General features: G+C 43.6%; 1 protein-coding gene across 1 annotated transcript in view; it reads right to left on the minus strand.

Annotated features, from left to right (window-relative positions):
- Positions 1-18739, minus strand: part of LANCL3 (LanC like family member 3) — a 121886-nt gene extending 103147 nt beyond the window's left edge. The window contains exon 1 of the mRNA XM_070785355.1: positions 17881-18739. Within this exon, the coding sequence (XP_070641456.1) occupies positions 17881-18453 (573 nt within the window). The 5' untranslated portion in view covers positions 18454-18739. The remainder of the gene's footprint in view (positions 1-17880) is intronic.
- Between the last annotated feature and the right edge of the window lie 3875 nt (positions 18740-22614).

A 22614-nucleotide genomic window follows, 5' to 3' on the forward strand; every position in this document is an offset into this window, starting at 1 on the left:
TGTTTTTCACATTTGCCCCACACTTCCAGAAGTCTGGAAGTACCAGGAAGATTACACCTCCATCTAGTAGTGAAATGCTGGTGGGAGTGCTTGACTCAAGTCAGGACAAACTATGAGATGCTATCTCCCCTCTGGGGTTCTTTAAAGAATGAGATGGAAGCTGTAACTCAGCCTAAAAATCACACCTTTGCTTGGCTTCCCACTCTTCACTGTTTGCCCTACTCCTATACTGGTTTCTCTGAGAGTCCTTCCTGAATGAAGTATATCCACACCTCACTGGAAAGCCTAGCCTAAGAGTATCACCGAGTTGCTCAGGTCTGCGAAAAGACCTATCAAAGTTGCAACTGACAAAGTTGAGCTGAGACTAACTGGCTTCTGGAACTTCAGAATCCATGCAGAGCACTTTCCTGTACCACCATTTTTATTCACTCTTAAGTTAAACTTCAAAAACACCTTGAAGTTCAGAGAGTCAAGTTCAAACTATCATTCCAGGTGTCTTGGGGTACAACTCGCTCTCCTCTTGGCCATGAATACCTCAGTAGAAAAACATGCAGAAGTCTTATCTGACTTAAATCTCCAGAAGCAGCTCTGTAATCAGGAAGATGTGGGTTCAACTACTTGCCCAGCTGTGTATGCCAGGCAAGTTCCTGAACCTAAGTTCCAGTATTCTCCCCTGAAATGGATATAATATGTTTATCACAGTACCTGTCATAGTCAGTCCTATCTTTTGAGTTATTTTCTGGTGGTGGTAAGTTTGTGGTACTACCACTGTACAGCCTTCACTCAGTTCCCACATTTCAGAGATGTCTGGCCAAGGTTAAGGGTATACTATAAGGCAGTGGTTCTAAAAATGTAGTCTCCAGACAAGCAGCAGCATCAGTGGAAACTTGTTCATAGTGCAAAGTCTCAAGTCTGACTCCAGATCCAATGAATCAGAAACTTTGGGGCTGGAACAAGTCCTCCAAGGAATTCTCATAAACTTTCAAGTGTGAGAAACACTGACCTATGTCCACAGATCTGGGAAAGATATTATGGACCCCCATGGAGACAAAGGCCACAGACCTAGAGACAGCTGTTGGGGTATTGGAGATTTTAGGCAGAACTAATGGCTATACTTTATTTTCTTGGGTTCCAAAATCACTGCAGATGGTGACTGCAGCCATGAAATTAAAAGACGCTTGCTCCTTGCAAGAAAAGTTATGACCAACCTAGACCACGTATTAAAAAGCAGAGACATTACTTTGCTGACAAAGGTCCGTCTAGTCAAAGCTATGGTTTTTCCTGTAGTCATGTATGAATGTGAGAGTTAGACTATAAAGAAAGCTGAGTGCTGAAGAATTGATGCTTTTGAACTGTGTTGTTGGAGAAGACTCTTGAGAGTCCCCTGGGCTGCAAGGAGATCAAATCAGTCAATCCTAAAGGAAATCAGTCCTGAATATTCATTGGAAGGACTGATGCTGAAGCTGAAACTCCAATACTTTGGGCCCCTGATGTGATGAACTGACTCATTGGAAAAGACTCTGATGTTGGGAAAGATTGAAGGCAGAAGAAGGGGACGACAGAGGATAAGATGGTTGGATGGCATCACCAAATCAATGGACATGAGTCTGAGCAAGTTCCGGGAGTCAGTGATGGACAGGGAAGCCTGGCATGCTTCAGTCTATGGGGTTGCAAAGAGTCAGACATGACTGAGCGACTGAAATGACTAAATGGGTATACACAACAACTCAGTTATTAGGGATAAGAAGAAATCATAATGATGCCTTTACTATTAGAGTATGTGTTCAGTTACTCAGTCATACCTGACTCTTTGTGACCCCATGGACTGTAGCCTGTCAGGCTCCTCTGTTCATGGGGTTGTCCAGGCAAGAATACTGGAGTGGGTTGCCATTTGCTACTCCATTACTATTAGAGTAGTGTAGTTGTAAATGTCAAGATCATGTCATAAATGAATATGAATAGAAGCTAAAGAGTAGATTTAAGTTTGTAAAACTGACAGTGAGTCTATACGTATGACACAGCCTTGAAATGCAAATAGAAAAGTTCACTAATGCAAGAAAAAACATAATTTCTGGGCCCAGAAGCTGAAGAAACACTTGGAAGAATCCTTAATTGTATTAATCCTTTGCTGAGACAAGCTACTGACTGTACATGATCTGGAACATTTGCTGAGGAAAACTCATTTGAAACTGTCACTTCACCAGAGAGGCAACTACTGAAATTTGCCTGAAATTCTGAATTAGTGCCATATAAGCAAATGATCTTTAGAAGCACAGATGAGGATTTAAGAGCAGGAAAGAGCTCCTTGAATCTCCCCCTCAGATTCTGGGGGGAAGAGAGCAAAAAAACAAACATTCCAACATAACCTGCATAGCAAATCTCTGCTGATAAAGCCAATTAGGTGATTTACTCTGAGAAGCACAAATCAGACACAGGAAAACCACTTCCTAGATTAAGTCTTCAAAGAGCTTGAACTTAGCAAAAAGAGAAAAGAACACCCTCTTCCTGGAGGAACCAAAGTGCAGAGGGCAACTTGAACAGGTTCGGGTTCCAGGGGTGATGACCAGCCACTCAATTTACTTTGACACATAATCTCTCTGAGTAGCTCAGCTTAATCTCCCATGTGGCAGAGAAAAGCATATTTCTGTCCAGCACTTTATGGCCTCTCTGAAGATCTCAAAGCTTTGCTGTTGTGATCAGGGGCATAGCAGCTCTGAATACCATCACAGGGAATATTACATGGGCTAAACTTCCCCCTAAAACACACCTGTATCATTTAGTCCACAGAGGATCTCACTTCACATTAATGACAATATTCAAAATACTAATAAAACAAGGACTGACTTACACAGAGTCTTTACTATGTGCCTAGCAGACCCCTCTGCTAAGTGTGTTACACACATATTCTCAGTGGATCTTCCTACCACACCTAAGAAGGGGGTGCTCACCTTACCTTTTGCAGATGAGGAAATCAAACTTTAAAGATGATAAAGTAATTATGGCTAAGGTCAACCAGGATGGAGCCACGATTCAACACCAGGGCTATGGGACTCTGAAAGCCCTGTTCTTAACCATCATCTTTTAATGCCTTCATTGAGATGCTAAACTATTTCAATAGCTGCAATGGGTGATAACTCATGCAATTCTCTTTGCCTCACAAAGAAAGAAGAAACATTTTAAATAGCAAAATTATGTTACTAAAATGTGCACGAGAACAATACTTCCTTTCTGGTGGATCACTGGAACTCTTCAGCCTTAGATAGTTGTAAAGTCTGTTAGGGATGTGGCTCCCTTCTAAAGTCATTGTAGGAGTGGAGATTCAGCTGGTCCCCACAGTGCTTGCTTTGGATTGGTGATGCTTTGGTTGCCATGGACACCAGATTTCAATATACCACTGAGCATAAGGAATCCATTCCATGCAAAGCAATGGAACCAGCAGATGGGCACAGTAACAGCTAGCTGCACATAATGCTATGACCAATATTTGTTTTGCCACCTCTCATTTAGATGATGTTCTCAGCCATGAAGCTTTTATGACTGCCTCTCATCTGAGAACCAGCTTCTTTATGGCCCAGGTAGCAACACTCACACTTCAATGTGTCAAAGGCGTTCATTTGTTTGGGTTGTTGAATGGGTAAAGCTGTTCAGAAAAGGAAATGTGACCTTACACAAAACACTTCTTTGTTCAGCTTTCTAAAAGAAAGAATGGATCAAATGACTTCTTGAAAATTCCATTTGTTCAAGTGGCTAGCACCCCAGGAATAATAAGGCTGTTAACTTGGTAAGTTTCCTTAGTAACTAAATCCATACAGAAAATAACTAGGAAAAGATAAGAGGTACTTTGATATATGTAAATAATGCATGAGAAAAACATGTTTTTCTGTGACTCAAACCAACATCCAAGGCACTGTACTTAATTAGTGAATGTAGGTCAGAGAGTAATCAGTAAAATTTGGACACATCATGGACTGCTGGCCAGTTTACCAAGAGACCATCTCCACATGGGGATATTAAAGGACGCTCTTCCTCTGCTACACAGAGGAAATCTGTGCATTGTGTAGGAGCCAGTCAAGAGACAAACATCTTTCATTAACCAGTGAAAAGGAAATTAGCCAAATTAATAAGAAATTAATACAATCTGTCATTTTCACATTCAGAAGTCATAAATACAGTGCAGTTCCATTAAAACCACCTTCTCATGGAACACTGGGAGGTCAGGTCACTAGCAAAACAAATAATTCAGAACATTTAAAAGAACTTTTATTATCCACATTTCCCCAATTTATTCAGTAATAAGAAAATTATGAACCATGCTCTCCAAATAATTACAAGTAATAAGTTTAGTTTTTAGTGGAATGTATATTAGTGGACTAATTAAAAAGGATAAGTTATCTCTAAGGAAATCAAGTTTATTCTGAGTGTTAAATCATTATATCAGAAAAAAAAACCCCATGAAATGTCTAAGCATCTTCCATTTAATTTAGAGTTGGGGCAACACTCCTTTATGTCAGATTGGTAAATTTAACTGAATGATTCTAAAACAGGAGTGGTTCCATTCATGCCCTGAAAAATGATCAGAGCATCATGTTTTCAATCTGATGTGGGAATGATAAAGTGTCTCTTATTATGAAATAATTTAAAAATGCTGGAACATGGTCTATTTGGGCCTTTAAAGGAATTCTAAAAAAAGAAAACATATTTGTATATAGAGTGTAAAATTACATTTATCAGAAAAAAAGGAAATCCACACATTCACTCATAGATGTTAACAGAGTTCTTAAACCTGCAAAAAGTCCTTCAGCAGCACCTATGAATTGGAGAGCTGATATTCTGGCATTTGTGGAAGAAGTCACTTTCAGTAAAAAGGCCAACTGATGAACATCATGAAGTGGCGGGCGGTGGGCGGGGGGCAGGGCAGGGATCAGTGAAATCTGTCGACAGGCAATCCCATAAAGTTGACAAAAAATTAATGATTTCAAGGTTTTTACTCAAATCTGCTCAATGAACCAGCAGCAGCAGCATCTGGGAGCTTGTTGAGATACAGTATCTTGGGCCTCACCCCAGATCTGCTGAATCAAAACCTGATTTTTAACAGGATCGCCAGGAGATCTGAGTGCACATTGAAGTGTGAAGAGTGCTCATTGAAAGCACAGATTTGGCGACCAGCCTGTGTTGAATGGAACCCCACCTCTGCCGCTGACTAGCGGTGGAACCTGGAACAAGTCCCACAGCCTCTCTGTGCCTCAGTTCCCTCACTGGGGAGGAGGAGGATGATATGGTGCCTAGTCTTAAGTATTGGTACTAAATGACATAATATATGGAAAGGGTTCATGACAGGGTGGACACTAAGTGATCAAGTAGTGCTAGTTCTTATGTCCTTTTAGCCATCACAGGGTTCCGGATCAAGAGTAACAAAGGATCTAAGCTACAGCCCATGGAAGTGCCCCATTTCCTGATATGTCTATAATCAAGCAATTATGAACTGGACTCAGCTTACAAAAATCTAGCTTCCCCAACCTGCTGTCATTTCAAGCCAAACTTCCGGGTTTACTTGCGCAATGCACAACACACCGCTGCTTACAAACCAGGGACCACTCAGATTTAGACTGGGTAAAATCCTGTATATGCATTTTGTTCAGTGAGTATTGAATGAAAAGATAAGGGGACACATTTTCTATCCGAGAAATCTCCATCTTCATTTTTTTTTAACCTGTCAGTCTGTCGTATGTTAAAAAGTCTGATGAAACCAAGTATTGACAATAATGTGGGAATGCAGGCACCCCCGAATGCTCCTGGAGGGAATGGAAATTGATGTAACCTTTCTGGATAGCAGCTTGATAATCTCCATCAAGTGAAAAACAGCTATAAACTTTGATTCAGCAATTGGGTTTTAAAAATTTATCCTACATATATACTTGTAACAGAAGGCAAAGATACAGACACATATATGTATATATTACATGTAAATGTCATATACGTATATATGTACATTATATGTATTACTGTGTATACTTGACAGCATTAATTCTGACAGCAAAAAAGGAAAAAAAATTGAATGTCTATAATGGTTAAATTGTGGTATAGCCATTAAATCAAACCAGTATAAAGAATGAGACCTCTCTATGCTGTGCTGTGCTTAGTCGCTCTGTTGTTTCCAACTTTTTGAGACTACAGGTACTATAGCCCACCAGGCTCCTCTGTCCATAGGGATTCTCCAGGCAAGAATACTGGAGTGGGTTGCCATGCCCTTCTCCAGGGGATCTTCCCAACCCAGGGATTGGACCCAGGTCTCCTGCATTGCATGAGGATTCTTTACTGTCTGAGCCACCAGGGAAGCACAAGAATACTGGAGTGGGTAGCCTATCCCTTCTCCAGGGGAACTTCCTGACCCAGGAATCGAACTGGGGTCTCATGCATTGCAGGCAGATTCTTTACCATCTACCAGTGGAGAAGGCAATGGCACCCCACTCCAGTACTCTTGCCTGGAAAATCCCATGGACGGAGGAGCCTGGTAGGCTGTAGTCCATGGGGTCGCTAAGAGTCGGACACGACTGAGCGACTTCACTTTCACTTTTCTCTTTCATGCAGTGGAGAAGGAAATGGCAACCCACTCCAGTATTCTTGCCTGGAGAATCCCAAGGACGACGGAGCCTGGGGGGCTGCCATCTATGGGGTCGCACAGAGTTGGACACAACTGAAGTGACTTAGCATAGCATAGCATAGGGAAGGCACATATGAAAACAAGGTGTGTCACATTTATATGCACACACACATACACACACACAAGTATGACATAAATGGGCAAAAATACAGGTAGTTTACATAACCAGAATATTTCTTAAAAAGAAAATGTTTTATGTTCAAAGAGGACTTTTAAAACAAGCATACCTTGTTTTATGCTCTCTGCTTTATTGTGTTTTGTAGACATTCCATTTTTATTTTTATTTATTATTTTACAAATTGAAGGTTTGTGGCAACACTCTGTCGAGCAAATCAGAGTCATTTTTCCAGCAGCATTTGTTCACTCTGTCTTTGAGTCACATTTTGGTAATTCTCCCAACATTTCAGACTTTTTCATTATTATTATATTTGTTATGATGGTCTGTATCAGTGATCTTTGATGTTAGCACCATGACTAATGGTAAGCTGAGAGGGTTAGCATTTTTTAGCAATAAAGTATTTTTTAATTAAGGTGTGCACTTTGTTTTTTTAGACATAATGATTACACACTTAACAGACTAAAGTATAAGTGTAAATGTAACTTATCTGCACTGGGAAATCAAAATATTCATGTGGGTTGCTTTATTGAGATATTCACTTTATTCTAGTGGTCTGGAACCGAATCCACAGTATCTTTGAAATATGCCTCTATATCTTCCTGGATCCTCTTACTGTTTGTGTTTACCCTGTATGACAGTAATAATTTTAAAGAAAAACTTGGGGAAAAGAAACTCTCAAAACAATCTAACATTTATACCTTCAGGAACTGGGGTCCAGGGCAGGGGGAACCTAAGCCTAAAGTTGGCAGAAGAAAGGAAATTATAAACAAACATTAGAGCCAAAGTAAATGAAATGGAGAACAGGAAAACAGGAGAAAAGAATCAATGAAATTAAGAATTGGTTCTCTGAAATGACAAAACACCAACTTTAGCTAGACTAAGACAAAAAGAAAATTCAAAATCAGAAACTCAAGAGGGGACATTAAAAATGATACCACAGAAATACAAAATATCGTAAGAGACTACTGTGAACAAGTAATTATATGCCAACAAGTTGGAAAACCAGAAGAAATTGATAAATTCCTAAAAACATGCAACTTACCAAGAGTTAATTATGATGAAACAGAAATCTAAACAAACCAATAATGAGTAAGGATGCTGAATCACTAATAAAACATCTCCCAACAAAGGAAAGTCCAGGACCAGATGGTTTCACTAGAGAATACTACCAAACATTGAAAGAAAAATTAGTGTCAATCCTTCCCAAACTCTTCCAAAAGAAGAGGAGGGGCCACTTCCAACTTCATTTTATGAGGCCAGAATTACTCTCATACTAAAAAGTCAGAAAAGGACACTACAAGAAAAGAATACTATAGGCCAATATTCCTGATGAACATAAATGTAAACTTTTAACAAAATACTAGCAAACTGAATTCAAGAGCACATTAATGGGATCATACCCAAGGACTTAATCCTTGGGATATAAGGATGGTTCAACATATGCAAATATGTGAGGCAATGGATGTGTTAATTAACTATATGGTGAGAATTCTTTTACAAAGTATACATACATCAAACCACCACAATGCACACTTTAAATATCTTACAATTTTGTCAATTATACCTCAGTACAGTTGAAAAAATGAAAATAAAAATGTATACATAGTACAAAGGACACTGCATGCCACATAGTCTGTTCAATAAGTGATGGAAGGAATAAAAAAAAATGTTTTCCTTTAAAAATGTGATACATCACATTAATATGGAAGTGGAAGTGTTAGTTGGTCAGTCTTGTCCGACTCTTTGAGACCCCATGGACTATTGCCTTCCAGGTTCTTCTGTCCAGGGAATTCTCCAGCAAGAATACTAGAGTGGGTTGCCATTCCCTTCTCCAGGGGATCTTTCTGACCCAGAGTTCGAAACCGGGTCTCCTTCACTGCAGGAAGATTCTTTACCATCTGAGTCACCAGGGAATCCCTCACATTAATATAATGAAAGATAAAAATCATTACTGTCTCAATAGATGCAGACAAAGAATTTGACAAAATTCAACATCCTTTCATGATAAAAAGTGAACAAATTGGGTATAAAAGGGATATACCTCAATGTAATAAATGCCATATATGACAAGCCCACAGCTAACATCATACTCAGTGGTAAAAGGTTGAAAACTTTTACTCCAAGATCAGGAACAAGATAAGGCTGCCCACTCTCACTCTTATTCAACATACTACTGAAGTTTTAGCCAAAGCAATCAGGCAATACAAAGAAATAAAAGATGTCCAGATCAGAAAGGAAGAAGTAAAACTTTGCTGATGATATAATCTTACATACAGAAAATTCTCAACACTCTACCAAAAAATTGATGGAACTAGTAATTCAGTAAAGTTGCAGTTATAGCATCAACATACAAAAATCAGTTATGATACTATATGCTAAAAAAACAACAAACTATCTGAAAAATAAAGAAATCCCACTATAATATCATCAAAAATAAAATACTTGAAGAGTAAGTTTAACAAAGGAGGTGAAAATTTTGTACACTGAAAACTGTAAGACTTTGATGAAAGAAATTAAAGATAAATAAATGGAAAGACATTCTGTGTTCATGGATCAGAAGGACTCATATTATTAAGATGTTCATACTACTAAGGGCTTCCTTGGTGGCTCAGATGGTAGAGAATCGTGAAGTCGCTCAGTCGTGTCTGACTCTTTATAACCCCATGAACGGTAGCCTACCAGGCTCTGCAGTCCATGGGATTTTCCAGGCAAGAATACTGGAGTGGGCTGCCATTTCCTTCTCCAGGGGATCTTCCCAACCCAGGAATCGAACCTGGGTCTCTTGCACTGCAGACAGACGCTTTACCATCTGAGCCACAGAATCTGCCTGCAATGCAGGAGACCTGGGTTTGATCCCTGGGTTGGGAAGATCCTCTGAAGGAAGGAATGGCAACCCACTCCAGTGTTCTTGCCTGGAGAATTCCATGAACAGAGGAGCCTGGTGGGCTACAGTCCATGGGTCTCAAAGAATCAGACACAATTGATCCTTTACCAGAACATGACTGTAGTAATCATACTGGGCTTTCCTGGAGGCTCAGTCAGTAAGAATCTGCCTGCAATGCAAGAGACCACCTGCAGTGCAAGAGGCCAGGGTTGGATACCTGAAGATCCCCTGGAGAAGGAAATGGCAACCCACTCCAGTATTCTTGCTTGGGAAATCCCATGGACAGAGGAGCCTGGCAGGCTACAGTGCATGGGATGGCAAGAGTTGGACACGACTTAGTGACTAACCACCACCACTACTCAAAGCTATCTATGGATTCAATGCAATTGCTCTGAAATTTGTAATGTCATTTTTCACAGAAAGAAAAACAGAGTCCTAAAATTCATACAGAACCAAAAAAGATCCCAAAGAGCCAAATAAATCTTGAGAAAGAGATCAGAGCTAGAGGTACCATACTTCCTGATTTCAAACTGTATTACAAAGTTATATTATCAAAACAGTATGGTACTGACATAAAAACAGTTCAATGGAACAGAATCAAGAGCCCATAAATATAGTCCCACATATATGGTCAACTAAAATCTGATATGAGAGCCAAGAATACTTAATGGGGAAAGAATATTCTCAATAATAAGCAGTATTGAGAAAACTGGATAACTACATGCAGAAAAATGAAACTGGACCCCATCTTACACAACTCACAAAAATGAGCTTGAAATGGATTAAAGACAAACACAAGATCTGAAAATGTAAAACTCCTAGAAGAAAGCATAGGGGAAAAGTTCCTTTACATTGGTCTTGGCAATGATTTTCTAGATATAACACCAGTAGCACAAGCAACAAAAGCAAAAAATAAGTGGAACTACATCAAACTAAAATGCTTCTGCACAGCCAAAGGAAACAATTAACAAAAAGAACAAGCAACCTACACTGTAGGAGAAAATACCTGTAAACCACATTTTGATAAGAGGTTAAAATTCAAAATATATAAAGAACTCATACAAATACAAAGCAAACAACTCATTTTTAAAAATGGGCAGAGGTAACGATAACCCTGTATACGAGACAGCAAAAGAGACACTGATGTATAGAACAGGCTTATGGACTCTGTGGGAGAGGGAGAGGGTGGGAAGATTTGGGAGAATGGCATTGAAACATGTGAAATGTCATGTATGAAACGAGATGCCAGTCCAGGTTCAATGCACGATGCTGGATGCTTGGGGCTGGTGCACTGGGACGACCCAGAGGGATGGTATGGGGAGGGAGGAGGGAGGAGGGTTCAGGATGGGGAACACATGTTTTAAAATTATTAAATTTAAGAATTTAAAAAAAAAATGCCAAAAAAAAAAAAAAATGGGCAGAGGAACTGCATAGACATCTCTCTGAAGATGAAATACAAACAGCCAACAGTTGGATGAAAAGGTATTCTGTATCACTAACCATTAGAGAAATGCAAATCAAAAGCACAATGAGGTATATTCTCACATCTCTCAGAATGCTGCTGCTGCTGCTGCTAAGTCGCTTCAATCGTGTCCGACTCTGTGCGACCCCATAGACAGCGGCCCACCAGGCTCCACCGTCCCTGGGATTCTCCAGGCAAGAACACTGGAGTGGGTTGCCATTTCCTTCTCCAATGCATGAAAGTGAAAAGTGAAAGTGAAGTCACTCAGTCGTGTCTGATTCTTCGAGACCCCATGGTCTGCAGCCTACCAGGCTCCTCCGTCCATGGGATTTTCCAGGCAAGAGTACTGGAGTGGGGTGCCACTGCCTTCTCCATCTCTCAGAATGGCTATCATCAAAAAGTGTTAGCAAGGATGCAGAGAAAAGAGAACCCTGTACACTGTTGGTAGTAACCTAAATTGGTATAACAACTACCGACAGCAGTATGGATATTCCTCAAAAAAGTAAAAAAGAGAACTAGCATATGATCCATCATTCCCACTTCTGGGTATTTATCCAAACAAAATCAAAACAGGATCTGGAGGAGGTGTAATATTGTTGACAAGAGTCAAGGAAGTGGGAAGTCATGAGACAGACCTTGGTAAGTGAGCCAAAAGGCAGACACTTTGGTAACCACCCAACAGCCATTCCCTCTTCCTTTCTTGAAAGAATCTGCATCCGCTGATAAGAGGCTGGAAATAAAGAATACGAGCCGTTCTGGCCTCCCCAGAAACCAGGAGTGGTCAGAGCTGGGTTGCTGACCAAGTGCTGGGCAATGAGGCAGAATGGAAATTCTTTAAGGACAGACTGTTCCATATGATAAGAAAAAAATTCAAGGAAAAAAAAAAAAAAAAACCCAGCCTCAGTTATATGAGAACACAATGCTTGGAAAGGCAGTAGCCATCTTGCAATCCTGAAGAGTGCTACAGCTCACCAAGGCTTCCCTGGTGGCTCAGTGGTACAGAATGCGCCTGCAATGCAGGAGGCGCAGGAGCCACTAGTTTGATCCCTGGGTCACGAAGATCCCCTGGAAGAGGGCATGACAACCCACTCCAGTATTCTTGCCTGGAGAATCCCATGGACAGAGGAGCCTGTCCTTAGGGTCGCAGAGAGTTGGACATGATTAAATCAGCTTAGCATGCACAGCTCACACACCCAGAACAGCAGAGAAAAAGGTTGGAGAGGGCTTGGGTTCTGATGATTTTCCTGAGTTACTTAACCAATCCTGGAATGACCTAGCTCTACAATCCTTGTCAAGTGAGGTCATAAGTGTTCCCGTTATTTATAAATCACTTTCTATCAGACATTCTATTATATCCAGCTAAGGGCATCCCCATTTAGCTGCCAACCACATGCTTAGGAATGAGTTAAGGACCCAGTGAACAATCTAGCAAAAGGCTTTTTCCTTTAATCATGGCAGGAAGATAGATTCCTTGGGCATAATTGTCTATGTGATGCTCAGAATCACTTTTGATTTTTTGTTAGTAGGGGCATAACATGGATTTCATTAAGCAGCTACTCTGTGCCAAGCACTACACTAGGCACTTTATCTTGGGTGAGTCATCGCAGCCACCTCCAGACCAGTCCCCTTTGGCCAAGAAAAGAAAATCACATCTCTATTTTCTCCAACCTTATTTAAACAGCTTGGCATTTCCTTTTATTACAAACGCAGACCACGAAACACCAGGAGTACTCGTGACTTTGCCACCTATAGAAATCACAGATACGATCATGTCACACTGCAGTTGTTGAAGACATCTCGAAATATCACTGCCCCTCATCACTGCTGCAGAAGTACCATACTCCTTAGGTCCCACTGCAAAACCGCGTTGAATGTGTTAATCAAGCAGCACATATGCTAGTGCATCACACGTTTTGAAAATGTTTTGGTAACTGAATGTTAAGATAATTGGCTTCCTTTGTAATCCTGCGTGTTTTATTTTCTGCATCTTAAAACGTTCTTCTCGAAAGAAGTACTGGAGGTTTTACCAGATTTACAAAGGAGTCCTTGGCACGAAAGGGGTTTTTAGATTCCCTCTAAAAAGTCCTCCTGTGACCTTTCTTAATACTGTTCAATCCACTGTCTATACAGAATACCAATCTGTATCATTGTTTTATAAGGTGAATCAGATGAAGACATTGCCCTATTTCCAACTGAAACAAATGCCCAACTCCTAACTTTGCCCGGCCAGACCTGCCTTTCCCCTGCTCACAGCTCCTCCCTGGCCTCTAGCTCTCTAGCCTTTGCTCACTCTTCTTCATCCGGGCCACCACCTTCCTTTTCTTGGAAATCTCCAAGCAGTTTCCTGCCTCGGGGGCTTTGTCCTTGCCATCCCCTCAGCCTGGAATGCCTGCTTTTAAGGCAGCTGCTTCATTCTCATGCTTCAGTGATGAGCCAGGACGTCACCTCCACTGAGAATCCTTCCCCGCTAATGTATGCCAGGCAGCACCCTGCCCGCTCCCACCCCGCCAGCACTTCCTGTTTACTTCCTTCTGAGAGCACTTCTGACAACATAACTGTATTGATTTTTGTTCACTGCTCAACCCTGGCATCTAGCAAGGTTCCGGGCATACAGAGAAACCTGACATTCACTGAGTGAGTGAATGACAGAATAAGCGAAGGAGGAAGCTGTCATTTGTCCATTTTACAAGTGAGGAAATTTAGGCTCCAAGGTGTTAAAATTATTTGTCCAAGGTCACCAAGGAGCAAAAGTTATTATTTTAACTGTGGTTCCCCAGGCCTCCCCTTTACCCCACCACCATTCTCACTTCCTTTTCCCTGCTACATTTCCACCAATCTGGAAAGCAGAACAAACCAATGCAAGTGTTTACAGTGTGATTTCTTAAGACTTCAGTGCTCCATTTCTTAAGGATATCTGCCTACCAAACCCTCTAAGGCAGCAGTCCCCAACCTTTCTGGCACCAGGGACCAGTTTCCTGGAAGACAATTTTCCCATGGATGGGGGGTGGGGATGGCTTCAGGAGGATTCAAGCACATTACATTCACTGTGCACTTAATATTTTTATTATCATCACATCAGCTCTACCTCAGATCATCAGGCATTAGATCCTGGAGGTTGGGGACCCCTGCTCTAAGCTATTTCCCTGGAGTATTTCCAGGAAGGCCAAATTAATAAAAAATATATTACCTGGAGAGAATGGTTCTGTCTCTATGTCTGTCTACATACACACACTTTTTTCCATCTCTGAATCTTCTAAACAAATACAAACAATAAAATCAGATGTAAGGAAGAAAGTTCAGAAAAGGGTAAATGAAGGAAGAAAAAAAATACAGATAAACAGAATGTAAATTTTAGTATATAAGAATACAGGTGATACAGTATTGTACACAAGCTATGTGGACCATAGTTCTGACCATATGCTTCCTAGGAGTCAACATAAAGTGAGCAACATGATCAGTTATACAACTCATCCTGGAGATTTAAAAAGATTCAATTCATTTCCAGGAGGAGCACAACTCTTCCTGTTTCAAAGCCCTGACAGAAATTCCTCTTGCAGGTTGTTAAAACAAAAGTATGGTAGGATACAGTAATCAGTATTCTAAACTACAACTTTATAAATAAATATACAAGCCTCACAAAATAACATCTTAATAGACGGGGCTGGTATAATGCCAAAATCCATGTAGTAATGTATTACTGCCTTGCTATTCAGAGCATGATCCCTGGACTGTCAGCAGCACCTTGACAGAAATTCAGAGTCTCAAGCCTAATATCAGGTCTGCTGAAAGAAAATCTGCATTTTATTAACATGATCTGTAGGTGATGCCTATAATGTTAAAGTTTAACAAACACTGGTCTAGTGGTTAAGCTTGCTTTGAGGTCAAATTTGTAAGAAAGTAGTGTTCATTCACACATTCAACAAATACTTACTGATACCTTGGCAGTAGGAAAGGATTTTTTAAGCTCTTACGGAAACAGGAAAGGATTATTTTAAACATAATATCAAAGGCACCACCATAAAGGAAAATACTGGTAAATGGGATGCTATTAGAACTGAGAGATGAAGCAAAGCATCGAAAATATTTCCACCACAACCAAAACAAGGAAAGTTGAGAACCCACATATGTACCAGGTACAATCTTAATGCTTAAGTCCATCAATGAAATGGAAACCCTTTTTTATGGAGCTACATTCTAAGTTAAGAAGACGTAAAGAAAATAAGTTAAATGAAGCAAGAAAAGGGCCTAAGTCAGGGGACAGGTGGCAGTCTTAAATCGGGTGGATAGGGAAGGACTCATTTAGGAGATAACCCAGACAAGGTCAGAGAGCTAACTATAAAAAGAGATAGGGGGAGAGTATTCCAAGCAGAGGGAAGAGCGAGTACAAACACCCTGAGACAATAAATGCCTGAAACAGCAAGAAGGCCCGTGTGGTTGAAGCAGAGTGAGCAAAAAGTAGAGTAGGTAAGCTGGGGTCAGATCACATGGCGCTTTGTCAGCCATTTTAAGGATCTTGGCTTTCACTGTGAGATGAGCAGCCACTGGAGAAAAGGAAATAGGGAGCCATTGCAGGACGTTGAGCAGGGTAGTGACATAATGAAAAGTGTTTATAAGCAGCCTGGTTTCTCAGAGGTACATGGAATGGCTGGAGTGAGAGAAACTAGCTGAGAGTACTAATCCCAGTACAGGGTGATTCACTCATTCAACTATTTATTAGGTAGCAGAGATGTGTCAAGTAGGGTGGGGAGGAGTTAGACCAGGGTGATAACCGAGGGCACTGCCAAGAGGAAAGTGAATATAAATGACATTGGAGAGAAAGAAACCCAGGGCAGAATGACAGATTATTCATAGAGAAATGACAGAAGTTTGCAATTCAATTTAATCAAGGTTTATGGATCATCTACCGAGGGCAAAGCCATATGCAGGCTAGGACATGGGGGTGGGGATGGTGCAGAAGACTTGTATTTTCCCCTCAAAGGGCTTCAAGCCTGGCATGCTTAGCATCTGTCCTTTCATGCCTGAACTTTTTGGATGACCACAGCTGAGGCTGCCACTGAGACTAGCTGATTTACTCAGGTTAAGAGCTTTTCTTTGCTTTAAAAAAAAAAAAAAAAAAACAGCCTTCGAATTTGTTCTGTCTCCTGGGAGCAGGGGCTAGAGCACCTCAACTTGATTAGTATAAAAAGATAGATCCAGTTTGGCAGCAGGGCACAAGAGAGGTCTTAAGAAATGTCTTTGTGCATCAGCACTGCAGACTGGCCCTGGGCCACCAGTCTTCAGGCAAGGAGTCCTTCTGATCGGTTGCCACCTGCGCATGACCTGATAGTTCTCCCACTCTGCCATTCCATTCTGGAGAAAAGCATAGAAAGGGAAAGCACCATGTGTAAGGAAAACAACTAGGGGGAGAAATCCCCACAAACTTGAAAATCGCCTGCTACCAGACTGCAAGGTCTGAGGAGCAGATGCAAATATAATGCAAATGATATGTAAATAGCCTGGTGGCCTTCTCAGAGGTTTTCTACAACTGGAAAGGCCCTTGGGAAACTGCTAGCTGGTAACAGTGACTCCAAAGCAGAGTGAACTATTTCAAGACAACTTTGTCACACAACCCTTTGCTTCCCTGCTAGCACAGTGCACAGTCTTTGGTAATCTTTCTCACTTGAATTAACCTCATCTGCTATAAATTAAAAAAAAAAAATCAAGACTGCCTATGTAGAGGTTATCTAAGTTAATTACACTTTAAAAACACTGTGTACCTTTAATTTGTCTTCAAACGCTTCTCTCACCCAAATGGAGCCAAGTTAAATGTGTCACTTCCTCCCTAAACAGTATTTGGCTCCAGTGGATTATGAATGAAGTGCTTCTCTTTCAGTTCTAGTTACTATGATCCTTTGGAGGACTTTTTTTTTTTTTCCCTACACCACAGAAACTGGCACTCTCCTAATATCCACGCGCTGTATTCAAAGTGAATCCAGGAAAAAAAAAAAACATCAACAACAACAAAAAAAAGCAAACACATATAGTTGTGAAATCCGATTCACTTCAAGGAGCCCCTGGAAAGCTATTCATTAAGAAAACCTGCCCTGTCAAGTATGCTGTCGTCTTGACAATCCTAACGATTCATTTTAAAATGGGGGGGGGGGGCACTTTCGATTACAATAGTGTAGAATTCTGTCTACATTTATGTATTTAAAAGAGGACACTCCCCTCAGAGATGCATTTTATAAGACCCGTGCAATTTACTGAATAGAAAGCAACACAGGAAGCACATACAGACCCGGGGGTCGCAGAAACAATTTACCTTCACCTTAATGATGGAAACAGTACTAGCATAGATCAGCCCATTCCCAAACTTCTATGAGTTTCTAGTACTCTGACATGCGAGGGTACTTCAGCTTTTGACAGGAGGGTTTAAAGGAAGGGAAATCTCTTTCATTTGGGATATTAAAAAATCTCACTTGAAAGGACCTCCAGACAACACCTGGGCAAAGAGGCATTTGGGGAGATGCCATGTCTCAGTAAAACACGAACAAAGAGCAAAGGCGCATAATCCCAACTGAGAGACTGAAAGCAGTGGGGGGAGGGTGGGGCGGGGGGAGACGGACAAAAGCAGGGGATAAACCTCAAGAGCCTCAAGAAACCAGAGTCAAAAGAGTAACAAAGAGAGATGGAGAACAGCCCGGGCGCCGCTCCCGGAGCCGGGAGCCGGGTGGTAGGGTGGCACGCGCCCCCTTGCGGCCGGGGTGGCCTCTTACCTCCTGGGCGAGTTTCTGCTTGAGAACGAGTGCGGCGCACAAGTAGCCCGCGCGGCCCACGAATAGCTCGTCGGAGCCGCACTCGAGGAAGGAGACGGGCGCGCAGACGGCGCACAGAGCCCGGAACTTGCCCAGCGGCTGCACGTAGTCGGGCCGGCCCAGGGCGTGGTACACTAGCGTGGCCACGGCGTACACGCCCGCGCCCCCGAGCAGGAAGGCGGCGCGGGTGTCGGCGTCCGGCTCGCCCCACTCCTCAGCGCGGGCGCACGCGTCGATGAGGCGCTTGGCCAAGCGCAGGTAGCGCTCCCGAGCCCCGGCGAAGAGCGGGCTCTGAGAGACGTGGTAGAGCATGTAGGCCACCCCGGCCACGCCGCCGTACAGTCCCCACTGGCAGCTGCTGGCCGCGGCTGCCGCCCCCCGGCCCTCCGGGCCGCCCCCGAGCGGGGGCAGCTCCTGGAGGATGCGCTCGATGGTGGCGGTGACCAAGGGCGCCACCGCCTCCTCGCACTGGCCCGCCAGCAGGCTGCCCTGGTAGTCATCGAAGCGATTGGCAAAGCAGCGTTTGGTGTCCATGCTACCGCCCGTGCCCCCACCAAGGCCGAGCCGGGGTCCGCTGGAGGACGCGCCTTGCGGTCCCGCGCACCACCTCTCGCTCTTTGAGGCACTCGGATGGCGGTGGATACAGCCGGGATGGAGCGAGGAGGCTGAGACGGGAGGTGACAAGAGGAGGCGGGCGCGAGGAAGCAGCGCGGAGCGGATTGCCAAGTGGGGCACCGGACTGCCGCGAGGCTCCCTAGTGGCCCGGGCGAGCGCGGGGGATGTGCGTCGTGCGCCCCCCTCCCAGAGGCCGCGCCCTCGCCGAACCCGCCCCCTCCTGCGCCGCCGCAGCTTGGCTTCCTCGCCAAGGGGCCGAGGTGATCTCCGGCAGGACCCACGCGGGGGCCGCGCCACTCCTCCCGCTCCGCCCCCGACTCCTCCCCTCTCGGCGGAAGGCCAGGGACGCGCGGGACAGCGAGCCGGAAAGCCGAGGCTGGGCATATGCACACCTGGCCGGGAGGTGAAGACCTCGAGTCCCTCGTGTACTCCGAGGGTCAGCAGATCAGCATCACCTGGAGCGCGTTAAAAATGCAGAGGCTCCTACTTCGCCTCCGACCTAATGAATCACAGTCAGCATATTTAGCAAGAGCCCCAGGTGATTCGCATGCACAGAAAAGGTTGAGAAGCCGCGGAACTTGTAGAGGCTTCTGGGAAAAAAAGCTAAGCGCCCTCCTGAAAGTTGTGTTTTCGTCTCGGTCACTTTGGCGTTCTCAGTCTTCTGAGTGTTTCATCCCAAAGGCTGAGGGATTTGAATGCAGTAAAACAATGAAGTGCCCCATAGGGAAACTTTTCCTCAGCCTTGGCTGTCGGGTTGTTTTTTTCGGAATCCCCAGGAGTAGAAGTTCAGAGAACCACACCAGGATAAGGTAAGGAATGGAGATTCTGTCTTCTAGAGACCAGCCCCCCAAACCTATTCAGGCACCTTGTGGACCCCATAAATGACCTGAGGTCATTAACCAGTGAAGTTAAGGGTAAATGCTGCTGAGAATTTTAATTCGGCATTTTGAACCATTTTCTGTGTGTCCTTAGTTATTTCCTTCACTCTTTTCTTTCTTTCCCATGTTTTTTTCCTTCTGTCGCCCTACCCCCAACTCGTCCCACCTCAGGCATATTTGAAGAGGAAAAGTTAAAATTTTACATAACCTCCTGCTCCTTCTGTCTCTAACTCAGCTTGCTCTTTGCAAAGTCTGGATCACGTAGGTCATGTAGTGTCAGAAAGTGGGGACTTATAATACTAGGAACTGGGGTTTATCTCACTCACCCTTGTCCTGCTCTTTGCAATTGCCCAGCCCCTACAAACCTGCTTAATCATGCTTGTCCGTGTAAAGGTCAGGGATCCCCCTCCCCATCTTGACTACTGTTCCCAGTTGCGGGAAACCCGTTAGTTTAAACCAGCCTGTTAGCAGCTAGTGTTGCCCACTATGGTAGGTCTATAAAAACTCTGTAACCCCTTTGTTCGGGGCTCAGAGCTTGGAGTGTTAACTCCTCTGAGCCCACTGGCGTAATAAACCTGAGCTCCAACTCTCCGAGTGTGGTGCTTGGTTTCTTGAGAAGTCGTTTCTGCAACATTTTCAGTGTCTCCTGTGGGTCTCAAACCCTGAAAATAGATGGATAAACAAAATAGACATGGTCCTAGATGTTGGGGAGGTTACAGTCCAGTGGCAAACACAGAAAGTGAACAATGACACAAATGAATTGCCTTTCTTTTGCTCAGCTGTTTTGAAATGACTCTTCCTTTCCCAAAGTGTTGGCCAGTGAAGGCCAAAGAGGTCATCTTTTCCAGGGGTATTTGCATTTTTATAGGGACCGAGCAAGCCACGAAAGAATAAGTGACTCATGGAAAAGTTTCTGACACTCTGGGGAGAGCAACTGCTTCACTGACTTGAAAGGCCAGTTTTGCTTGGAGGTAATTTTTTTCCTCAAAAGTGTTAATAGTCACAGTGATTTTGGAAGCAGAGATTAAATAGCCTGCTGCTCTGTCCTTGCTTGATATTCTCTGGGGAGGGAGTTCAGTTGGCCATGATGATTGCCAGGACTGACATCCAAAGAATGGATAGTATGGCCTCCATTCTCCTGTGAGTGCCAGAACAGGTTCATTTTTCATTATAATAATAAAAAGCTAAGTCCACTTGTAGGCAGGGAGTTCATTGTTGAGCTAAGGGTGTCAAAGGAGCAACTGGAATGTTTGATTTGTTCTGGCTTCTTCCTCCTCCATCAGCTGTAGTAGGCCTTAGGAGTGATTTCTACCCCTTTAGGTGCAGAGACATTGTTGTAGCTGCTAAGTTGCTTCAGTCGTGTCCGACTCTATGCGACCCCATAGACAGCAGCCCACCAGGCTTCCCCGTCCCTGGGATTCTCCAGGCAAGAACACTGGAGTGGGTTGCCATTTCCTTCTCCGATAAGTGAAAGTGAAGTTGCTCAGTCCTGTCAGACTCTTAGCGACCCCATGGACTGCAGCCCACAAGGCTCCTCTGTCTATGGGATTTTCCAGGCAAGAGTACTGGAGTGGGGTGCCATTGCCTTCTGTGACATTGTTGCAGGGAGGAAGCCAATTCTGACTCCATGTTGGAACTGTTCCTTTGACTTGCTTTTAGTTGCTTTTGTTATTATAATCATACAGAATGGTTTGCCTCAGAGGATCCTGCCCCTTTGCCTGACTCTTAAAGTGCCTTTGTTCAGAACCCTGTCCACCTGTGGATGGCAGTAAGAAAGAAATTAACACATCCCCTGCCTGAAACTTGCCATGCTAGGAGGTGTTTGCCAGATTAATGGCCTTTTTACTTTGCTTCCTCACTTTCCCTCACCTCTGACCTATAAAAGAACCTGACATCCAGACCCCATAAGATGGTTATTTTGAGGCACTTGCCTGCCATCTTCTCGGGCTGCCGACTCCCCAATTAAAGTCTCTTCCTCACCCCAACACCTCGTCTCTTGGATTCATTGGTGTATCATGTGACAAGCAGAGCAAGCTTGGACTCGGTAACAACATCAAATGGAAACCTTCATAGGCAGAAAGGAAGCCATATTCCACTTTATCCCCCCCCTCACCCTTGTCATGAATCTCCAGGCAACTCTGTTAATTCTGACTGATTATCCTTCCACACTGCCCAGCACCAAGGTAGTGCCAAGAGCAATGACAGGGACATGGGCTGATTGCTTTCAAAATAATACTGGAAGCAGGTATCCAAGAGAAGGAGCTCTGCTTTTTTACCAGTTGTGTCCCCCTGCCACCCTTGTGCCCTGCCTTGCCCCCAAATGCTGCATTTCAAGCAACCACAAAATCTTGTGGCATAGGACAATAAGTGGATTGCTCATGGGCCTGGGATCGTGGCGAGGTTCTGGGAGTGGGCTGACTGTTGCTTGGGGAGACTGGGTCGACTAGGCTCTGGTCCATGTCTCTCATCCTCAGTGCTTCAGCCCCGGCATGCCTGTCTTGTGATGGCAGAGAAACAAGATTCGAGGGGGAACAGGCAGGACTTCTGTAGGGCTGGTCTCAGAGCTGACACATTGTTGTCTGCCTTATTCAACTGGAAAATCACACCAGGAAATACATGGTGTCTTTATGGAACTCCACAGCTACATGAGTACATGTGTACAGGGTAGGGTGAAGTATTAGGGTTCCAAGGAGTTTCTTTTGGACAGTGATACCCCCAAGTAGAACAAAGGTCATCAGATGATTGAGAAACAGTCTGGTTTTAATGCAGGAAGGGAGAACCCCTTCCAGGGCCCAAAAGTGGGCTCTTGTCTTACACTCGGATATGAATTGTTCGAGGAGACACATGTGCTGACAAAGCAAGAGACTACTGGGAAGAGTCGCCCGGGCAGAGAGCAGTAGGGTAAGGGAAACAAGGAGAACTCCTCTGGCATGTGGCTCCCAGTCTCAGGTTTTATGGCGATGGGATTAGTTTCCGGGTTATCTTTAGCCAGTCATTCTGACTCAGAGTCCTTCTTGGTGGTGCACACCTTGTTTAGCCCAGAGGGATACCAGCGAGAAGGATTCTGGGAGGTGGTTGGACATGTGGTGTCACTTTTTGACCTTTCCTGAACTCTCCCAGTTGATGGTGGCTTATTAGTTCCGTGTTCCTTACCAGGACCTCCTGTCATAAAATAATGCATGCAAATGGTTTCTATGGTGCC

Source organism: Bos indicus, chromosome X, assembly GCF_029378745.1.
Source record: "Bos indicus isolate NIAB-ARS_2022 breed Sahiwal x Tharparkar chromosome X, NIAB-ARS_B.indTharparkar_mat_pri_1.0, whole genome shotgun sequence".
In the NCBI taxonomy this organism is placed as follows: Eukaryota; Metazoa; Chordata; class Mammalia; order Artiodactyla; family Bovidae; genus Bos; species Bos indicus.